The following is an 18254-nucleotide window of genomic DNA, read 5'->3' as shown; positions in this document are numbered from 1 at the left end:
TTTTTTTTTTTGAAACTATCTTTATTCAGATTTTCATTATTGTACAAACAAGTACAAACAACATCTGTAAACAACAAAGTAAGGCCCCTTAGGAACCAGTAATGAATGAATGACATTCTTTCGCTCGTTCGTTCCCCCCTCCCCTAAGTCGAGTGGTGGTGGATAGTATAGTTGTGAAAAAGTCCAAGATGAAGAGGCTAGGTGGGCGCTCATGTCCATATGAGGGTAGCCTTAGTTCGTCTTCTGTTTTTTCCCATTTGTGTCCCCCCGACCTGGTATCACCTTTGATTTAAGTCGTCGGGTCATCAGCCCATGGATCCCAGGGCTGTCCAGGTCGTGGCGTCAAAAATCCTGTAAAGCCAGTCCAAATTTGTTTAATATGTACAGACCTCTTTGGCATTGCCTCTGTAAGTAGGGCATGCTCCATAGAGCATAGGCGAACCATTTTGTGAAACCAGCTGTCATAACTTGGGGCAAAAGCCTCTAGCCAAGTAGTTAATATTATTTGTTTCCCCAAGAGGCCTGCTCTACATATCAAAAGTCGCTCAGGGTCAGATATGGTTTCTGATAAACATGATCCCAAACCAAATAACCATAAATTGGGATCCGGTGGGAGTTTCCGTCTCATAAAAAAAGAACACGCTTTACCCACCTGTTTCCAAAAAAAGGAGATTTTCGGGCAGTCCCAAAAGCAGTGAAAAAAAAGTACTGTCGGGAGCTCCACATCTACCACATTGGGCAGAGGTTGCTATTCTCATTTGATAGGCCCTATTAGGGGTGATGTAACTAAGCCAGAGAAATCTGTACTGCAATTCTTGTAAATATACATTTTCAGACAGCAGAGGTATATCTTGAAAACAATTTTCAAACTCAGCATATGTCAACGAGAACAAGGCCCACTCTTTCCATTTTTCGTAGGGTAGAGTAAGTATATCAGTACTGAATATGCCAGCAATTCTTTGTAAAGCAGGGAGACTTTATTTTTGTTGTTTCTTCCTATCCGCACTAACTCCCCCAATTTTTGTACCGCTGCCGTGTCTACCAACCCGTGCTCTGCTGTATGGAGAAAGTGAGTGATTTGAAGATAAGCAAAGTGATCCCTACTGGGCACCAAAAACGCCTCTGGAGCTCTACAAAGGAAAGAAGAGTGCCCGACCTGTCATCATACAGATCAGATATATAATTAAGTCCCAATGTTTCCAACGTTGGAAGACACCCCCCCCCCGGTGGAAAAGCTCATGCCCCGCTATGGTTAAAAACTTAAGTTGTAAGCTTGCTAATCCCCCCAATTTTACATAAAAGGTGCCATGCCCTCCTACAGAGTCGAATTAGGATTGTGATTTCAAATAGTGAGGAACCATCTGAATGGGAAGTTGTATTAAAGGATTTAAGGTCCGGACTCCGTACCATTCTAACAGATGGGCATGGGGGGTCAAAGTAGATAATCCCGACATCCAATCCCGGACATGGCGCACCCCACAGGCCAAATTATAGAGTTCCAAGTTAGGGCATCCCAGACCACCTTGTTCTCTCGGTCTCATGAGCACTCTCAATGATATTCTGGCTTTCTTTTCCCTCCAGAGAAACAAACGTAGGCCTTGATGTAATCGAAACAGGTCTGCCTTCAGTATCCAAATAGGGGCTACTTGAATAAGATATAACCATTTAGGGACAAGTATCATTTTAAATAAATGAATACGCCCCATAAGAGTCAGTGGGAGCGATGTCCACCTTTTAAGCGTGTCTAGAGATTTTGCGAGTAGGGGCCGAATGTTCGCGGTATAGAAATTGCTCAAGTTACAGGGAATATGGATACCCAAGAATTTTAATGTGTCCGCCGTCCACCGAAAAGGGAAGCCTCCCCGCCAAGCGTCTTTTAGTGTACCCGTAACATCAAGGGCCTCTGACTTTTCATAATTTATCTTTAATCCGGAAAACAAACTGTAGTGATCTAATATATCCAGGACGTATGGAAGAGAGTACTGTGGTTGGGTCATGTAAACTAACATATCATCAGCAAAAGCAGCTATTTAAAAATATGGGTTGGCCCTCCAAATCCCCTCACCTCGCCACTCTCCGCAATCTTTCGCAACAAAGGGTCTAAAGCTATAATGTATAGTAGTGGGGATAAGGGGCACCCCTGTCGTACTCCCTCTGTATAGAGATGTCCCCTGATTTACAGTGGTTGGCTAAAACCTTGAGGAGGGAGCATCGTAAAGTAGTTTCACATAAGATAGGAAATCTCCCCCAACCCCAAACTTCTGTAAAACCATGAAAAGGTACGTCCAAGAAACGCGGTCAAAGGCTTTCTCAGAGTCTAGCCCGACCACCAGTGCCGGAATAGTCTGCATTCGGCAGATGGTCATCGCTGTGAGCAGTTTGGTGATAGTCGCATTCGGTTTCCGTCCTCTCACAAACCCCGTTTGGTGTGGGGAGATTAAAAAAGGGAGAAAATCTTCAATCGCTCCGCTAAGGTTTCGCTAGGATTTTGAAATCACAATTTAACAAGGTAATTGGCCGATATGAGGATGGAAAAGTTTGGTCTTTACCCGGTTTTGGTATAAGTGTTATGTGGGCATCATTAAAGGAGGCGGGAAATCCCTCCTGTGTAAGCCCCATTTTAAAGTAATTGGTTAAGGGCTCACTAAGATAAGGTAACAAGATTTTATAAAACTCGTAGGAGAACCCATCAGGCCCTGGAGATTTTCCTGTTTGGGCCGCTGAGATTACTTGTGAAACTTCATAGTCAGGAGCGGCCTATTAAAAATTCCCGCTGGGCCGCTGATAAGGTGGGTAGGCGGCAGGTTCTGGAAAAAATCCTCCGCCTGTTCACTCCTTCCCCCGGCCTCCCGGCTATACAAATTTTGATAATATTTCTGGAAGGAAGCACATATTTCCTTTTCCTCTACCGTCTCCTGTCCTGACTGCGTCTTCAAGCGCGTTATAAACGAGCGGGGCTTTTGGTTTCTCACTAGTCTGGCTAGCAGGCGGCCTGGCTTATTTCCAAATTTAAAAAGCGATTTTTGTCCCCCCCAGAAATAAAGTCGAGCCCTGGTGTCCAGGAGTGTATTCAGGCGGCCCATAATACCATAAAACTCCACTCGGGCCTTACTGGTGTTGCATGCCGCGAAAACTCGTTTCGCTCGCTTCAATTTTGTCTCTAGATCTAAGATGGACCGATTCATTCGTTTACTTCTAGCATGAACGTAGGAGATGATTTCCCCTCTTAGGACAACTTTAGCCGTTTCCCAAAAAAGAAGGGGAGTATCGGCGTGCTGGTGATTATCTTGTGCAAAGAGTTTCCACTTTTCCTTTAGAAAAGTCTGAAAATGGGCCTCATCTTTTAAGAATGTTGGGAATCTCCATATTCGCCCTTGAAGGTCTGGACCCGGGGTGCTGATATCAATCGAGATTGGAGCATGGTCAGAAATGACAAGGCTTTCTATGTGTGCCTGGGAGATAGAGAAAAAATCCTGTTGGGAGGACTAGAATATAATCAATACGGGACATCGTCTGATGGGATCTCGAGATATGCGTATAGTCCCTTTCACTGGGATGCAGTGTCCGCCATACATCGGTTAAAAACAATTGCCGACACAAATATGCCACACCTTGTTTTTGCTCTCCTTGCGACCTAGATGGTGGAGTGTTTCTATCCAAAGTAGCCTCATGTACACAGTTAAAATCCCCGGCCACATACGATGTACCTTGTCCATGGGTCTGCAGTAGATTACAAAGTTCTACAAAGAATGCATGTCGGTATACATTCGGGGCATAGATATTACAGATGGTAACAGGCTTATTATTCCAAACCCCTATTACAATAACATAACGGCCTTCTGCATCACTGAGGGTTTTAGTGACTTGAAATTTGGCATTTTATGTAGTAAAATAGCAACCCCCCCTTTTCTATGCAACGCTTTCTGCAAAAAAACACTGCCCTACCCAATCTCTCTGCAGCTTTTGGCTTTCTAGCCCTGTAAGGTGCGTCTCTTGAATACATGCTATGTCTGAGTGTAACCGCTTCAGGTGAGCTAGCACCTTGTTCCGTTTAACTGGGGTACCAAGCCCATTTATATTCCATGATATTAGCTTAAGCATTATAGTGCCCAAAACAGAATGCTCCCTGTAGTCGCTCCTTAAAAACACGTTTAGGAGGGGGCACCCAGCCTTGCCTCCCCCCAGCGAACCTCACTCCCAGAATGTAATCCCTCATCGAAAAAACAGATGGTATGGTCCCGTGTGCGCCCCCCATTCCCTCTCCATTCCAAAAGCTGTAATCCACCATATGGACATCCAGAGTGGTAGGACTGCCCCCTTCCCTTGCTTCCTTTTCCCACTCTCTAATCTCCCCCCTTCCACCCCCCACCCCCTCCCCATCCTCTCCCCATCCCTTTAACCCCCAATAGAGAAACAAAACCTCCCATACCCTCGGTGGAGGTCTAGAGATCTTTGGATGTGTCCGGGTACATCCACTCCACAAGTGTAAATCAAGAATTATCCCTACAATGATGAACTATATACATGGCAACTCGGGAAAAATTGCCCAACATTCACCCTCTCCAAAGGACAGTGTCTCGTATGCACTCCTAGTCTTCCACAAGGGTAGAGTGGGGTAGACTGGTTGCCTGGTCCTTCCACTTTTTTTTTTTTTTTAATGCAAGAAAGTCCGGACGAGGTGCCATGTATTTCCCTTTCGCCGTTTTCGCAGTCTCTCTTTTCCATTTGTGGTATGTTTTCCCATGGGTTTTTTTTTTTTTATGGTCCCCCTTCCCAAGCATCTCACCAACACCTTAATGTAGACTGTAAGCCAAAATGAGGGGCTGAAATGATTAAACTTGTAGCGGTCCGTAGTGTCCAGTATTCAAACAGAGAAGCGATATCTTAACCGCAGGCATCAGAGTTTATCCAAAATGGCGTCGCACCTCGTGCGCTCCCCAGCGAACCATGCACTTGGGCCTTCTGGAGGAGAGACCATGGTTGTTCGTCGGCCCAAGTCCCAGGAATTAGTCCATATCCTGCACGCCTGGAAGGTAACTATTAGCGGCTGTAAGAAAAGCGTACCCCGTCCAATGTCCCCACCGCTCCGGCAATGAAAGATGTGATCAACAGTATAAAATCACCGGTATCACCCACCCATCCCAGTGTGCTCCATAAGCTGAAACGCCAAAACCGCCCTGAACTGGTTTATAACAAAACGAAGTGCGGCAGGGTTTTCATAGGTCGCCAAAGTCCCCGCTAACCGTATAGCCTGTAGACACGCTGGTCACACTTACTACTCGGCAACCGGGCTTTATCCAGGCCACGCGCCCTCCACTATGGAAAGTAAACATTCAAAGTCCCATCAGATCATCCATTACCTTGTAGGTTCCTTGCTTGTAATTTTGACTCTTCAAGTTCTGGAAGGGCCCAGTGCCGTCCCATTGTTAAAGGTGTGTGGGTCTGATCAGTTCCTCCTTTGGCCAGCACACGGCAACCGTGTTTGTTCAATCAGTGGTTTTGTAGGTAATTTCGTCTATTTTTTTTTATTATTTTCCCTTTCTCGTCTCTTTTTTCAGTTGTTTTTTTTTTTTTTTTATGCGGAGCTTCTTCAGCTTGGTAAGAAAATGTTGCGCTGCCGCTGAGGTCTCAAACATGTGAACCCGATCCCCGTGCCACACTTTCAGCCGGGCGGGAAAGAGAAGGGAAACTTCATCCCCTGGTTATGCAAGGACGTACAGATAGGAGAAAATCCTCTGCGGGCCTCCGAAACTGTAGCAGAAAAGTCCTGAAATAGGCGAATTGGTTAATTTTGGTATGTAAGATCCCGCTTTGTGCGGGAGGCACGCCAGATCTCAGATTTATGCGCCGAATTAAGGATCTTCGCTATGACAAGTCTCGGGCGGGGTATTTGTCTCCTTTCGGGTCCCCAAACGGTGGGCGCACTCCACCACTGACTTGTCTTGTAATATGCGGCAATCCCAGGGCCTCCGGGATCCAACTCTCCAAAAGGCCACAGAGCGATCTCTCCTCTATGTTCTCGGGAAAACACCAAGAATCGCAAGTTGTCTCTCCTCGCTCTATTTTCCAACTCGTCAATTTTGTCTTGGAGGAGTTTCAGCTGTTTTTCTGCACTCACCAGCTTTCCTTCTGTTTGTATCGCTCCGTCCTCCACGGTAGAAATCCGGGTTTCTACTTGATCAATTCGGGGAAGCAATTCGTGCAGCATTTCCTTCACTTCCCCTAATTGCTGGGTGATATGGTCCAGTTTGTCATCAAGGGCTTCTCGGACGGCTTCTTTAATATCCAGTATAGTAAGCCCTGGCGAACAGAGTCGGGCCCTCCGTCTCCCGCAACCGCCATTTTGGTTGCAGTCCTCGGCTTTTTCCTTTTCTCTCCGTCCCGCTTTAGTCGCCATCGGTGGTGTCAATTTATTCATATAAGTGATGATTGACATAAGCCCTTAAGCTAGATTAATCTTTGGATGCGTATAGATTTAAGGATTCGTGAGTATTTTGCGCGGTATGTGGAGTAGGTCCCGGAGCTGGTGAGGAACACGACCTCCCAGCTCACCACATCACGTGATCTCCTGAAGTCTGTATTCTCTGCCTGTGGGGCCTCACATGATGTCCGTGGGTGTCATCTATGTGACCAGATGACCCCCCAAAGGCCATCGGGCTCGTCTTGATAAGATGGAAAACTTGTTCAGGGCACCCGTCTGCTCCATCTACACCTGCTTTGGATCCCTCGATTCCGAGAGGTCACGGGGAGCCTCTTGACACTCTTCCCCTCGCTATTCTTGCTGGTCCCTCTGATCGCGGGGATGGTGAGAGAGCCTTGATCCCCCCCACTCTCCCGGACATTGAGATCCCCTGCTTTCTCGGCACAGGGGAAAGACCGGTCTGAGCACCGAGGAAAGATTAGTAAGCATCAGCACTGGTCACTGTCGACACATGGCTCCAGTTCTGGTGCAGCACCGGCAGCTGCTGGGCCGCCACCGAAGCGACACGGTCAACGGAAGGCCCCATCCACTGATGCCCCTGTAGTCCTAGGCATTCCCCATCGATATTGGTGCGGGCACCCTGCCTCCTCGGTGCTCTGAGGAAGAGTTGGTGATACCTCGTCCCCCCCTCCTTCAGTTCTTGCTACCCCAGACTTTCAGGAGGAGCTGGACCGCAGGGTGCAGTCCGCTATACTCAAGGTACTTTCAGAGCATTGAGCTGCCCGTGCCACCGGCCCCCATACTGGTGCCTGAGCCCCCTCCATCGGTTTTAGCATCCTTGCTGGAGCATCTGGACATCCTTTTAGGCACCCCTACCGATGCAGCCGGTGCCCGAGGGACCTTGATTCCTCAACAGCCATGATTGCCCTCCACCGAGCAGGAAGAGACAGGCGATGTCATGGTTCAGAGACCACGATTCCCTGAGTCCCTGCTGGGCCCCCGTCCGGTCCCCTTGATGCCAGGGGACCATCGATTCCGGCGGTACCCTTGAGGCCTCCGAGGACCTCTGAGCCCAGAACTGATACCCCGCACAGGTCCTCGTCCACGCCATGTTGGTCTTGGGGAGATAATTCTACAGAATCATCCTCTGAATATTCAGATGACCCCCTCTCGGAGCCCTCCCCACCGAAAGAACGGCATCAATCGCCCCCCAAGGATCTGTCCTTTGCAGGGTTTGTAAAGGCCATGGCTGAAGCCATCCCCTTTCAGCTGCTCATGGAGGAGGATGCGCATTACAAAATGCTGAAAGTATTCCAGTTTGTCAACACTTCTAAGGTGATCATGGTGGTTCCCATCCATGACATCTTCAAGGACCTCCTCCAGAGGATGTGGAAGAACCCCATTTCTATCTCCCCCATCAACAGAAAGGCTGATGCTACCTCTTTGGTGCAGCAGGTCATGGGGTTTGAGAAGCGGCACCTCCGTGGGGGAGGTGCCGCTTCTCAGTCTGCCCTGATAAGGCTCGGCACTCCTGCACCCATGCCTTCAAACCCCCCCCCCCCCCCCCCCAGGGTGAGAGCACTGGGAGCTTGATGCCTTGGCAGGAAGGTCTTCCAGGCGCTATTGCTGGTGGCCTGCATCGACACCTATCAGCTGTACATGACCCAGTATAAGTGCAACCTCTGGAAACTAAGACTTTGCAGAGGGCAAGCAGGAGGCACTTTTGGCCTGTGTTCACTGGGCCTAGATGCTAGCAAGCACTGAGGTGCGGTCCACCTATGATGTCTTTTGAGACAGTGGCTTACTTGGTCATGGTGGGCATCTGCGCCTGGAGGATGGCATGGCTCCGAGCCTCTGACCACCATCCAGAGGTCCAGGAAAGGCTAGCCGACCTCCTCTGCACAGGTGAATACCTCTTCGGGTATAAGATCCGGAATGCGATGGCGCAACTGAAGGATCATCATGACACCCTTCAGTAGCTGTCCGCCAGCACCTTCGAAGGCCCATCCTCGGCCAGGAAATCCTCCAGGGCAGGATCCCAGAAACCCTTTTACAAACGAGGAAATATTATCCTCTGGCCTTCCGAGCTCGTACGCCACGCACTGGCTGTAGGGGCCGTCCTCGCCAGCAATGAGCATCTAGACCCCAGCCAGCTCCTCGCAAGCCCCAGCAGTGGCTATTGACTGGCGGCAAGGGATCGGAAGTCAGTTGGACCGTACCCCCTGACGCTGGATCCCCCAGTAGGAGGCAGGCTTCTCGGCTTCGCCCCATTGCTGGGAAGAGATTACTTCGGACCGATGAGTCCTCTCCGTCATCCATCAGGAGTACTGTTTCAACTTCAGCTAACTCCCAGAGACCTCTCCCTCGTGTTCCATCGTAGGGTTCATTCACCTAGTAGGTCATACTTCAAACAGAGCTCTCCACCCTCTAACAGCAGGTTGCGGTAGAACCAGTACCCTCACTCCCAGTAGGTCGAGGGTTCTATTCGAGGTATTCCCTCATTCCGAAAGGACTGGCAGCTTGCACCCCATCCTGGAATTTAGGGCACTGAACAAGTTTCTCGCAAGAGAAATGTTCAAGATGGTCTCTTTGGGCACACTGATTCTCCTCCTCAGAGGAGGAGACTGGATTTGCTCCCTTGGTCAAAAGGAGGCATACACTCACATAGCCATTTTCCCCGGCCACAGGAAGTACCTCCACTTTGTGGTGGGGATGGCTCATTACTATACAGAGTGCTGCCTTTCGGGTTGGCTTCCGTCCCCCGCGTTTTCACCAAATGCCTGGCGGTGGTGGCATCCTAACTCAGATGTCAAACGGTACATGTCTTCCCGAACCTTGGCAACTTGTCTTTGGTAGAAATCATTTGCGATTGAGAGACTGTTCAGAGGACATTATTACCACCTTGTTTAGCTAGGATACCACCAGCTTCATTGACTTATGTCAGGGTGTGGAGAATGTTTGAGACAGGGTGCCTCAGAAGGGATTTTTGCGCTCCTTCAAGTATTGGTTTTCATGTTCTACTACCTTTTTTTGCAGTATGATCAGGAAAAAGAGCTAGCATTCATTCCCTCAAAGTCTAGGTGACTGCTTTGGACTGTTTCAGAAGTAAGGTGCATGGTGTATCCTGACTTCGCATCCAGACATGATCTGTTTTCTTTGAGGACTGAAGCATTTTTTGGTTTCTGGTGAGGCAAATGTTCCCATGTGGAACCTTATTCTGGTGTGACAGTTTCTCTGTGGTCCTCCGTCAAGCCGTTGAGAACGGTGTCGCTGAAGGAATTTCCCTCGTTTCAGAATCTGGTCTCTTCTGTTTCACGTGGCATGGGCATTTCACTTGTTCGATGTCTGTCTGATGATGATGTGCTACTTGAAGGTCATCAACCATTTTCAAAGATCCAAGCCCTCTTTTTGTTCTGTTTGGGGGAAGAAATAAAGGGAGCAAAACTTCTAAAGCCACCATTGTACGATGGCTAAAGGAGGCCATTGTTGTCAGCTTAGTTACAAAGAGCTTCTGATATGTGAGAGGTTTCAGAGCCAATCTACTAGGATGTAGGTGGTGTGCTAGGCTGAGTGGCATAAGATGACCCCACAGGAGTTCTGTTGGGCACCAATCTGGTCTTCTCTACACACTTATACAAGGCTTTAGCAACTGTATGTTTGAGCGCCAGAAGTAGCTGGTTTTGGAGAGAGTGCTACAAATGGGTCTTTCAGATTCCTGCCCAGCTTAGGGGAGTTTGGATACATATATCTGGGCTGATCTTTGAACAGGAAAGGACAATTGGTTCTTATCTGATAATTTTCATTTCTGGAATATCACAGATAAGTTCAGAGTCCCACCCTCTCTGGAAAGACTGCTCTGTTTGCTGCATGTAGATAGTAAAGATTTTTAGGTTTAGAAGTTTTCAGTCGTCTTTATGGCTGAATGGACTTTGGTTTGGTGGGGAGCTGTACCTTCTCCTGCTTGCTTTGGAGTGCAAAGCTATCTATGGTTTAACCTCATCTTGGCTTGGGTACAGGTCATACTGAGGGATTGCAGGTGCACACTAGGTTAAGTAGCACAGTGTCAGTAAAACTTTTCTTCTCTGTCTCCATCTGCTGGTAGGGATGAAAAACCCATTTGTCTAGACTAATCTGTGGTATTCCAGGATCGAAAATTAACAGAGAAGAATTTATTTTCCTTCAGTGAGTGCACTTATTGAGCACTCTTCAGCTAAACATATGTGCACAAGTCTGGGCGAAGAATAATATGTACTCACTATACCTGGATAAAGCTACATGCTTAACTTTTTGAGTATATACAGCTGCAGACCTATGTGTGTAAGTCCCGCTGAATATCCGGGAGAAGTTGTGTGAAACTGCCCCTAGATATTTTTGCCATTCGTCGGCTTTCTCAATATTGACCTCTTTTTTTTTTTTGTGTGTGGTGTGTGGGTTACGTTTTGAGAAGTACACAAAAACTGATCTTTGAATATCTTCCCCTCACCAAATGCATACATTTTGTGCATATAACATTTTGTGCTTTCAAAATTTATCTGTATTAAAAAAAAAAAAAAGAGGCATCAATGAAGGCATTCTGGAGATGGGCTTAACTTTCCCTGGTGCATGCATATATTCAGTGTGCACCAGGTAAAATTACTTGCATAAGTCTGGTTGGAAAAATCACAGTCCTTGTAATTTTATCAGAGTAAATTTAGCTGGAGACTTGTGCACGCAGGTCATGCTAAGTAACCAGGAGAAGTTATGAGTGTAATGTTTTCTGGATAAATTTAATGCTCACCCATATCGATGAATATTGACCTCTTTGTGTTTAAATGAGAGCAGGCCATTACCACCTACTCGGTCCTGCAGGGACGTGGGATTGTTAAAATGATGAAATTGCGACTGTTTCCATGGCAGTGGAGACATATACTTTGAGGATGGTAGGACAGGTAACGGAGGCACAGGCTGTTACATTCTCATTCTGGCTTCCCATTGTGAGAAAAGCTTTTTTAATTCAACTGTACAAGGCAGCAAATAGCTAGTGGCATATGGGACCAGTGGTTGGTGCAGGACATGTTACAGCTGTTTTTTATTTTTTGTATGGTAGAGTATAGATACTTCATGCAAAGTGAGTACAAATGTTTGCAAATATTTTCTGTCATTTGTACACCAGAGTACGGATGGTTTGATGCAGATGTTTCATGTTCTCTGCAGGGCAGGATACAGATGATGGTATGCATTATCACAGGCACACGGGATGACCTCTACGGGGCCATTAAGAAGCTGTGCTGTGTACAATCTCCTGTCCCTTCCCAGGTGAGTCCAGCCCTCCTGCATCTTACGGCTTTGGGAATGATGAGTGGGAGCCCACTATGATGGATCTGGAGGATCCTTTAGTTGGGGGAGTAGAGGAAAGGGAATGTGGCACTGCTGGAATGGTTGGTAGCACTGCGAAGGTGACCTGCAGAGGAATGCAGCGCATTCCCTGTTGTGTAGTGGGAAGGAAGCCCAAGCAGATTGAAGCTGGATTCTTTGCATTAAATTTAATGAAATGTGTCTCATATTGTACTCAGGGAAATTTGATTAGAACTTGCTGTGAGCTCTAGGTGCTACTAGGTAATAGGAAGAGATCCCTGAAAATGAGTCTTCCCTGTCGCAGTAACATCTGTGTGTTAGATTTTTTGTTTAGCAACATATAAGCATCCTTCTGTATGGATATTAGCGTATTCTTTATTTTTTCTTTTTAAACAGTCTTCATGTTGGAACGTAAATGATATATGGCCTATTGATGTACACAGTACTGACTTGCTCATGATGTATTGCAATATGCTATCAAGGTTATGATATTTATTTATTTATTTATTTTTATATACCGACATTCGATCTCAATCTGATATATCTAATAAGGTTGAAAAAAATGACCTGTCTTCTGCTCAGTTATATTTCGTTCTCCCCAACAGTACAGACTCAAAAGTTACTGTCCTATTTCTGAAGGTAAGACCAATGCTGGAAAAGGAATATACCAGGAAATGATGATATCCAGCACCCTGACCAGCCTCTAGTTCTTGCACTGGTCTTTGCAGGACCGTGCAACTGATTAGAGTCAAATTGAGTCTCAGAAGCCAGGAGTGTGCTTCCATCTCAGTTGGAACCAGTTACTGTTGAGCTTTGACATCATGATCCTTCCTTCACATGTATGCAGTGGTTTTTTTCCTCTATTCTATATCCTTTAAAGACTCGCTCTTGTTTTGGGAGTGAGTTGGAGAAACCTGGCAAATAAGTGAGGCGAATCTCTGTGTACCCTCGGTTGCTGGAGGATATGAAACAGTTGCAGCACACCTTTGGTGTGAGGGGTCATTTCCAGGGTTCCAGGTATTTTCTTCCCTACAGAGGGACGGCCTTTTAGTGGGACTCAGCCTTTTGGTAGGTTTCAGTCCTTTCATCCCCAGCAGCCAAGAGAGGAGTGGGCTCGGGTGGTGGACCTTCTCGAGCTTCTCAATGAAGGTTTGCCAACCCACCTTCCAGAACAGGAAATGAGGGGTCTCTCTCTCTTTTTATCGAAGGTGGGTCAAGATCACATTGGACCAGTGGGTCTGGAGGTGATACACAAAGGATATGCACTGGAATTTCGCAGTATTCCTCGGGACATGTTCATGGTGTCCCCTTGCTACTCCCCGCAGAAGAAGCAGGCAGTGGAATTCACATTTCAAAGGTTCCTCAGACTGAGGGCTGTGGTTCTGGTCCCACGTCTTATGTATGGGGCAATATTCCATTTATTTTGTTGTACCCCAGAAGGAGGGCTCCCTTTGTCCCAACTTGGATCTGAAGAGGGTCAACTATCACTTGAAGGTGGCTCATTTTCAAATGGAAACCTTACGCTCTGTAATAATGGCGGTGTAGTCAGGGGAATTTCTGACCTCCTTGGCTCTGTCAGAGGCTTACATTCATTTTCCCATCCTGGTGGAACACCAACACTTTCTACGCTTTGTGGTGTTGGGGCGCCATTATCAGTTTTGGGTGCTGCCTTTTGGTCTAGCCACCGCTTCCAGAACATTTTCCAAGATTATGGTGGTAGTAGAGGCGGCCTTGCGAAAAGAAGGAACCCTGTGCCCCCCGTATTTGGACAAGTGGCTGATTTGAACCATATCTCAGGAAGAGAGCTGCCTGGTAACACACAAGGTGATCTTCTTATTGCAGGAGCTCAGTTGGGTGGTGAACCTGACCAAAAGCAATCTTAAACCATCCCAGTCATTGGAGTATCTGGGATTCTGGTTCGACACGGGACAGGCAGAGTTTTCCTACCGGAAGTTCAAATACAGAGATTGATGTCTCAAGTGCATTAATTGATGAACACCATTCGCCCGACGGTCTGGTCCTCCCTACAAGTACCTGGCTTGATGGCAGCTACCCTGGAAGTGGTGCCATGAGCAAGGGCGTATATGCGTCGTCTTCAGCTCTCTCTGCTATCTCGTTGGAACTTGCAGTCTCAGGATTATGCAGTTTGGCTCCACTTGCCCATGGAAATGTGCTCCCGCCTCCAGTGGTGGTTGTAGGTGGATCATCTAAGAAAGTGAGTTCCCTTATCCTCTCTGGCCTAGTTGTGGTGCTCATGACAGATGCGCATCTCCCTGGCATCAACATCACCTTCTCTCCCTCCCCCCATCCCTTCGCACCATCATAATCACCCCCTCTCCCCGGCATCATCATCATCATCACTTTCTCTAGCCCTCATTCTCTCCGCCACCTCACCCCCCTGGCATCATCACCTTCCCTCTTCCACCATCTCTTCTCCTTCGCCTCGCATCATCATCACCTTCCCTCTCCCTCCAATCCTCCACCCCCTGGAATTATCATCCCATTCTCTCTCCACCTTCTCACCTTGGCATCATCATCATCACATTCCTTCTCTCCTCCATCTATCTCTTCTCAATCACCCCTGGCAGTCATCATCAATTACCACCTTCCTTTTCCCTCAACCCCGCTTTCTATTCTCTGGAATCATCACCTTCTCTCTCCCTCCCTATTTTTCTGCACCTCCCTCACCATCATCAACATGCTTGTCCCCTCTCCCCACTTCCTCCATCACCTTCCCTCGTCCTACCACCTCTGTCCTCCCTCACCTTGTATCACCATCACCTTCCCCCTTTATCTCTCTCCCGCACCTCTCTTCCTCGCCTCCGTGTATCATCACCTTCTCTCTTCACCTCCTCACCCCTGGAATCAACACCTTCCTTTCCTTCTAACCCCCTCTCCCACCCCCTGGCATTATCACTTTCTTCCTCCATCCCTCTACCCCCCCCCCCCCCCAGGCAGCAAGCATCATCATCACCTTCCACCACTCTTCCCCTTACCCACACAACATCACCCTCTTTGGAAACATCATCTTCTTCCCTCCTCCCCCCATCTCTTGCCATTGTTGACTTACCTTCTCTCTCCCCCACAACCTGGTGGCACATTTAAATGTCGTTTTCCCCCACCCCACTGCCAATCCTTGAACAGCAAAAGTCTGGAAGCAGGCTTACCCAATGCTGCTCTTCCATCTTTGCCAGCCCGTGCGCTTTCTATTGCAGAGGGGAAGCAGGAACAGCTGCAACAAGTGCTACTCTCTGACGCACCCTGCTGGTGGGAGAAAAAGCCTGCAGGCCCAGAGAGAAAAGCAAAATAAACACTGCAGCCATGGCACACTTGCACTTCAAACACAAGCATAGTAGTGTGCCGTAGCACACCATTTGGGAAACAGTGTCCTTGAGGGCAGTGGGAAGAGGAGAGAGGGCATGAGTGTTTTCTCAGTCAATGGAACTTTTGAAGGCCAAATAGGGGAAGAATACAAGTCAGTGGAGTCTGTGTGATGTTGTGGCTGCAACAAGCTTCCAAGAAGGCTGGAAAAACATACACATTGTACCCACAATTTCATCTCTAATCTCAATGAGCACAGAATGGCCAGATCTTTTGGACAGCAGCTTCACTAGTTTTGGTGATCATGTGGTATATTAGAAAACTTGTTGGTAAAACATAAGGAGGAGGATTGGATATTGGATTAAATATGAGAAGAAAATAGCAAGGCTTGATATAGCCTGTCAGAGGAGATGGTGGAAGCCAGCACCATAATAGAATTTAAACATGTATGTGACAGATATAGAGGGCAGAAGTAGGAACAGAGTTGAGAGGTTGTATAAATGATTGATGGGGAGAGGAGGGGTGAAATAGAGAACTGGTGTTGTTTAAGTATGGAAATTTTATTGCTCATGTACCCAAAGTGGTAGTGAACCAGAGGAAGGCAACTGAGCAGAGGTAGTTTTCAAACAGCCTGTGTACTTGCAAACTGCAAAGTTGATTTTTCCTGCATACTTTTCCTGAATTTTCAAAGGGAAAGCATGCATTACTTTTCCTTTGAAAATGTGTGTAAAGTGTGCATGTTAAAAACTGCTCACCTACTTTGCAACTGGTTTTTGTGCTGCACACAAGAGGAGAGTAAATAACACACTTCATTTTGAAAATGTTATATACAAGCACCATGTTCCTTCCCATCCTTACTCTAAACACACCCAAAGGAAGTCCCCATTTTAGTGTGGGTAAAGGTACACGTGTTAACTTTGCGCATACTTTAAGCTGCATTGAGGGAGGTAATTTTTAGTAAGGCCAGTTTCTCCATGTAAATGGCTTTGAAATTTGTCTGCATGGTCTTTATCTGCCATTATCTCTTATGATTGTACGTTTGAGAGCAGCAGGCTCTGGCAGGATGTGGTCATTTTATGCCTTATGACAATTTTAGTTCTCACAGGACAAGCAGGATGTTAGTCCTCACATATGGGTGACATCACAGGATGGAGCCCAATCACGGAACATTTTTGTCAAAGTTTCTAGAACTTTGACTGGCCCCTACTGGGCATGCCCAGCATGGCACTAACTCTGCAGCCAGCAGGGGTCCCCCTTCAGTCTTCTTTTTTCCGTGCAGCAGTAGCCTCGCGGTTAAAGAGCTCCACAGAGATTCCTAACAGTAATTTTCCTCACAGAATTATTAAAAGTTTCATACCCCACAGGGGTCCCTCCTTCAAATTTTTCACTCCGTGGTACTCCGGTAAGTTTTTACCCGTTCTCGGTCGATTCCCATCGAGTTTTGCCCTCGCGGCTCAAGTAGTTCATGGCCACGGCGTCGGGGTTCCATCTGTGCCTGGACTGCAATCGCACCATGTCCATAACAGACCCTCATAAGGTCTGTGTAATGTGTCTTGGATGTGAGCACGATGTCCTGACCTACACCAAATGTGCCCTAATGACACCAAAAGGTCGCAAGGCCAGAATGGAGAAGATAGAACTTCTCTTCCATGCTCAAACCCCGACACTGTCTATTGCATCGACATCGTCAGAACTGGCACTGTCAACTTCGCGCCAGTATCAACCACCGGCCAGTGACCGTCGGCATCGACAACTTCTCGGCCTTCAACAACCTCTACTCCCCCTCAGGACCGAGGGGATCGTAGAGAAAAACATCGCCACCGACATCGGAAGTCTCGGACCATCGAGGGAGCGAAATCATCGACCTCACCATCGTCCGAGCTGCCGTCAAACAATCCCCGTCCCGAAAAGGCACCCTTTTCAGCGACCGGGTCACCGAGGCAACCCTCACCCGAAAGGGGATTGGGAGCCATGACTCCGCCTTTAACAGTGGTCCCTCCGGCTATGCCTCTGCCTCCTTCTGTTCCGGAGCCGGGGCTGCTTGCTCTAGGTCTCCGAGAAGAACTGGACCGGCTGGTTCAGGAGACCATCGACAAGGCGATGCATCGACTCCAAGTTCCTCAGACACCGGTACCGATCATGGAACCGACCGATGACCCGATTCCGGCAGCGTTGGCACCGCTGCTCTCGAGAATGGAAGCGCTCATTGCCGCTTTTCCACCGATGGATCCCGGGTCACCGATAGCTCCGGTGCCCCCTCCGCTTGCCTTGTCATCGGGAGGGGAAACACCGTTCCGCATCCCTCCATCGGGAGTCCTACCGATGCCTCAGCTATCGATGCCGATACGTCCGGCGCCACCAATCCATTCGTCGATGCCTGCACCAGTGCCTTCGATGCCTTCATCGGTGCCTCCAATTATTCCTTCGATTCCTTCGGAGCCTAGACCAGGACCTTCAGGGATTCCACCATCCCGTCCCCCTAGGACTCCTAGAGGGGCAGATGCTGATCCCTATGATACCTGGACAGATGATTCTTCACCAGACACCAATAACCTGCCTTCACCACCTTCTCCTCCTGAAAGCAGAAAGCATTCTCCTCCAGAGGACCTTTCCTTCATAAACTTTGTGAAGGAGATGTCTGAATTGGTTCCCTTCCAATTACAGACCAAACAAGATGACAGGCACCAAATGATGGAGCTGTTGCAATTCCTGGTTGCTCCCAAGGAAATAACCTCCATCCCTATTCACCAAGTTCTTCTGGATCTCCTCAAAAAGAACTGGGAACACCCTGGCTCTGTTGCTCCAGTCAACAGGAAGGCTGACACCACTTATTTGATACAGTCAGCCACAGCTTTTCAAAATCTCAATTGGATCACCACTCTGTCGTCGTGGAATCTACCCAAAAGAGGGCAAAGAGATCAGAACCTCACACTTCCTTTCTCCCAGGCAAGGAGCAAAAATTTCTAGATGCCATTGGTCGCCGGGTCTTCCAGGGCTCACTGCTCATCTCTCGAATCGCCTCTTATCAGCTCTATATGACCCAATACAACAGGGTCTTATTTAAGCAGATACAAGACTTGACAGACTACCCTCCTCAGCAATTTCAAGATCAGCTCCAAACCCTAGTAAACAAGGGTTTTGAGGCGGGCAAGCATGAGATAAGATCATCTTACGATAT

At 47.8% G+C, this 18254-nt stretch overlaps 1 protein-coding gene across 1 annotated transcript in view; it reads left to right on the top strand.

Annotated features, from left to right (window-relative positions):
- The window catches only part of PIWIL2 (piwi like RNA-mediated gene silencing 2), a 448551-nt gene that overhangs the window by 313182 nt on the left and 117115 nt on the right, over positions 1–18254 (top strand). The window contains 1 exon segment of the mRNA XM_029603804.1: positions 11615–11716. Within this exon segment, the coding sequence (XP_029459664.1) occupies positions 11615–11716 (102 nt within the window).

The sequence above is a fragment of the Rhinatrema bivittatum genome, chromosome 5 (genome assembly GCF_901001135.1).
Source record: "Rhinatrema bivittatum chromosome 5, aRhiBiv1.1, whole genome shotgun sequence".
NCBI classification, from domain to species: domain Eukaryota; kingdom Metazoa; phylum Chordata; class Amphibia; order Gymnophiona; family Rhinatrematidae; genus Rhinatrema; species Rhinatrema bivittatum.
This window is presented reverse-complemented; position numbering and strand designations above follow the sequence as displayed.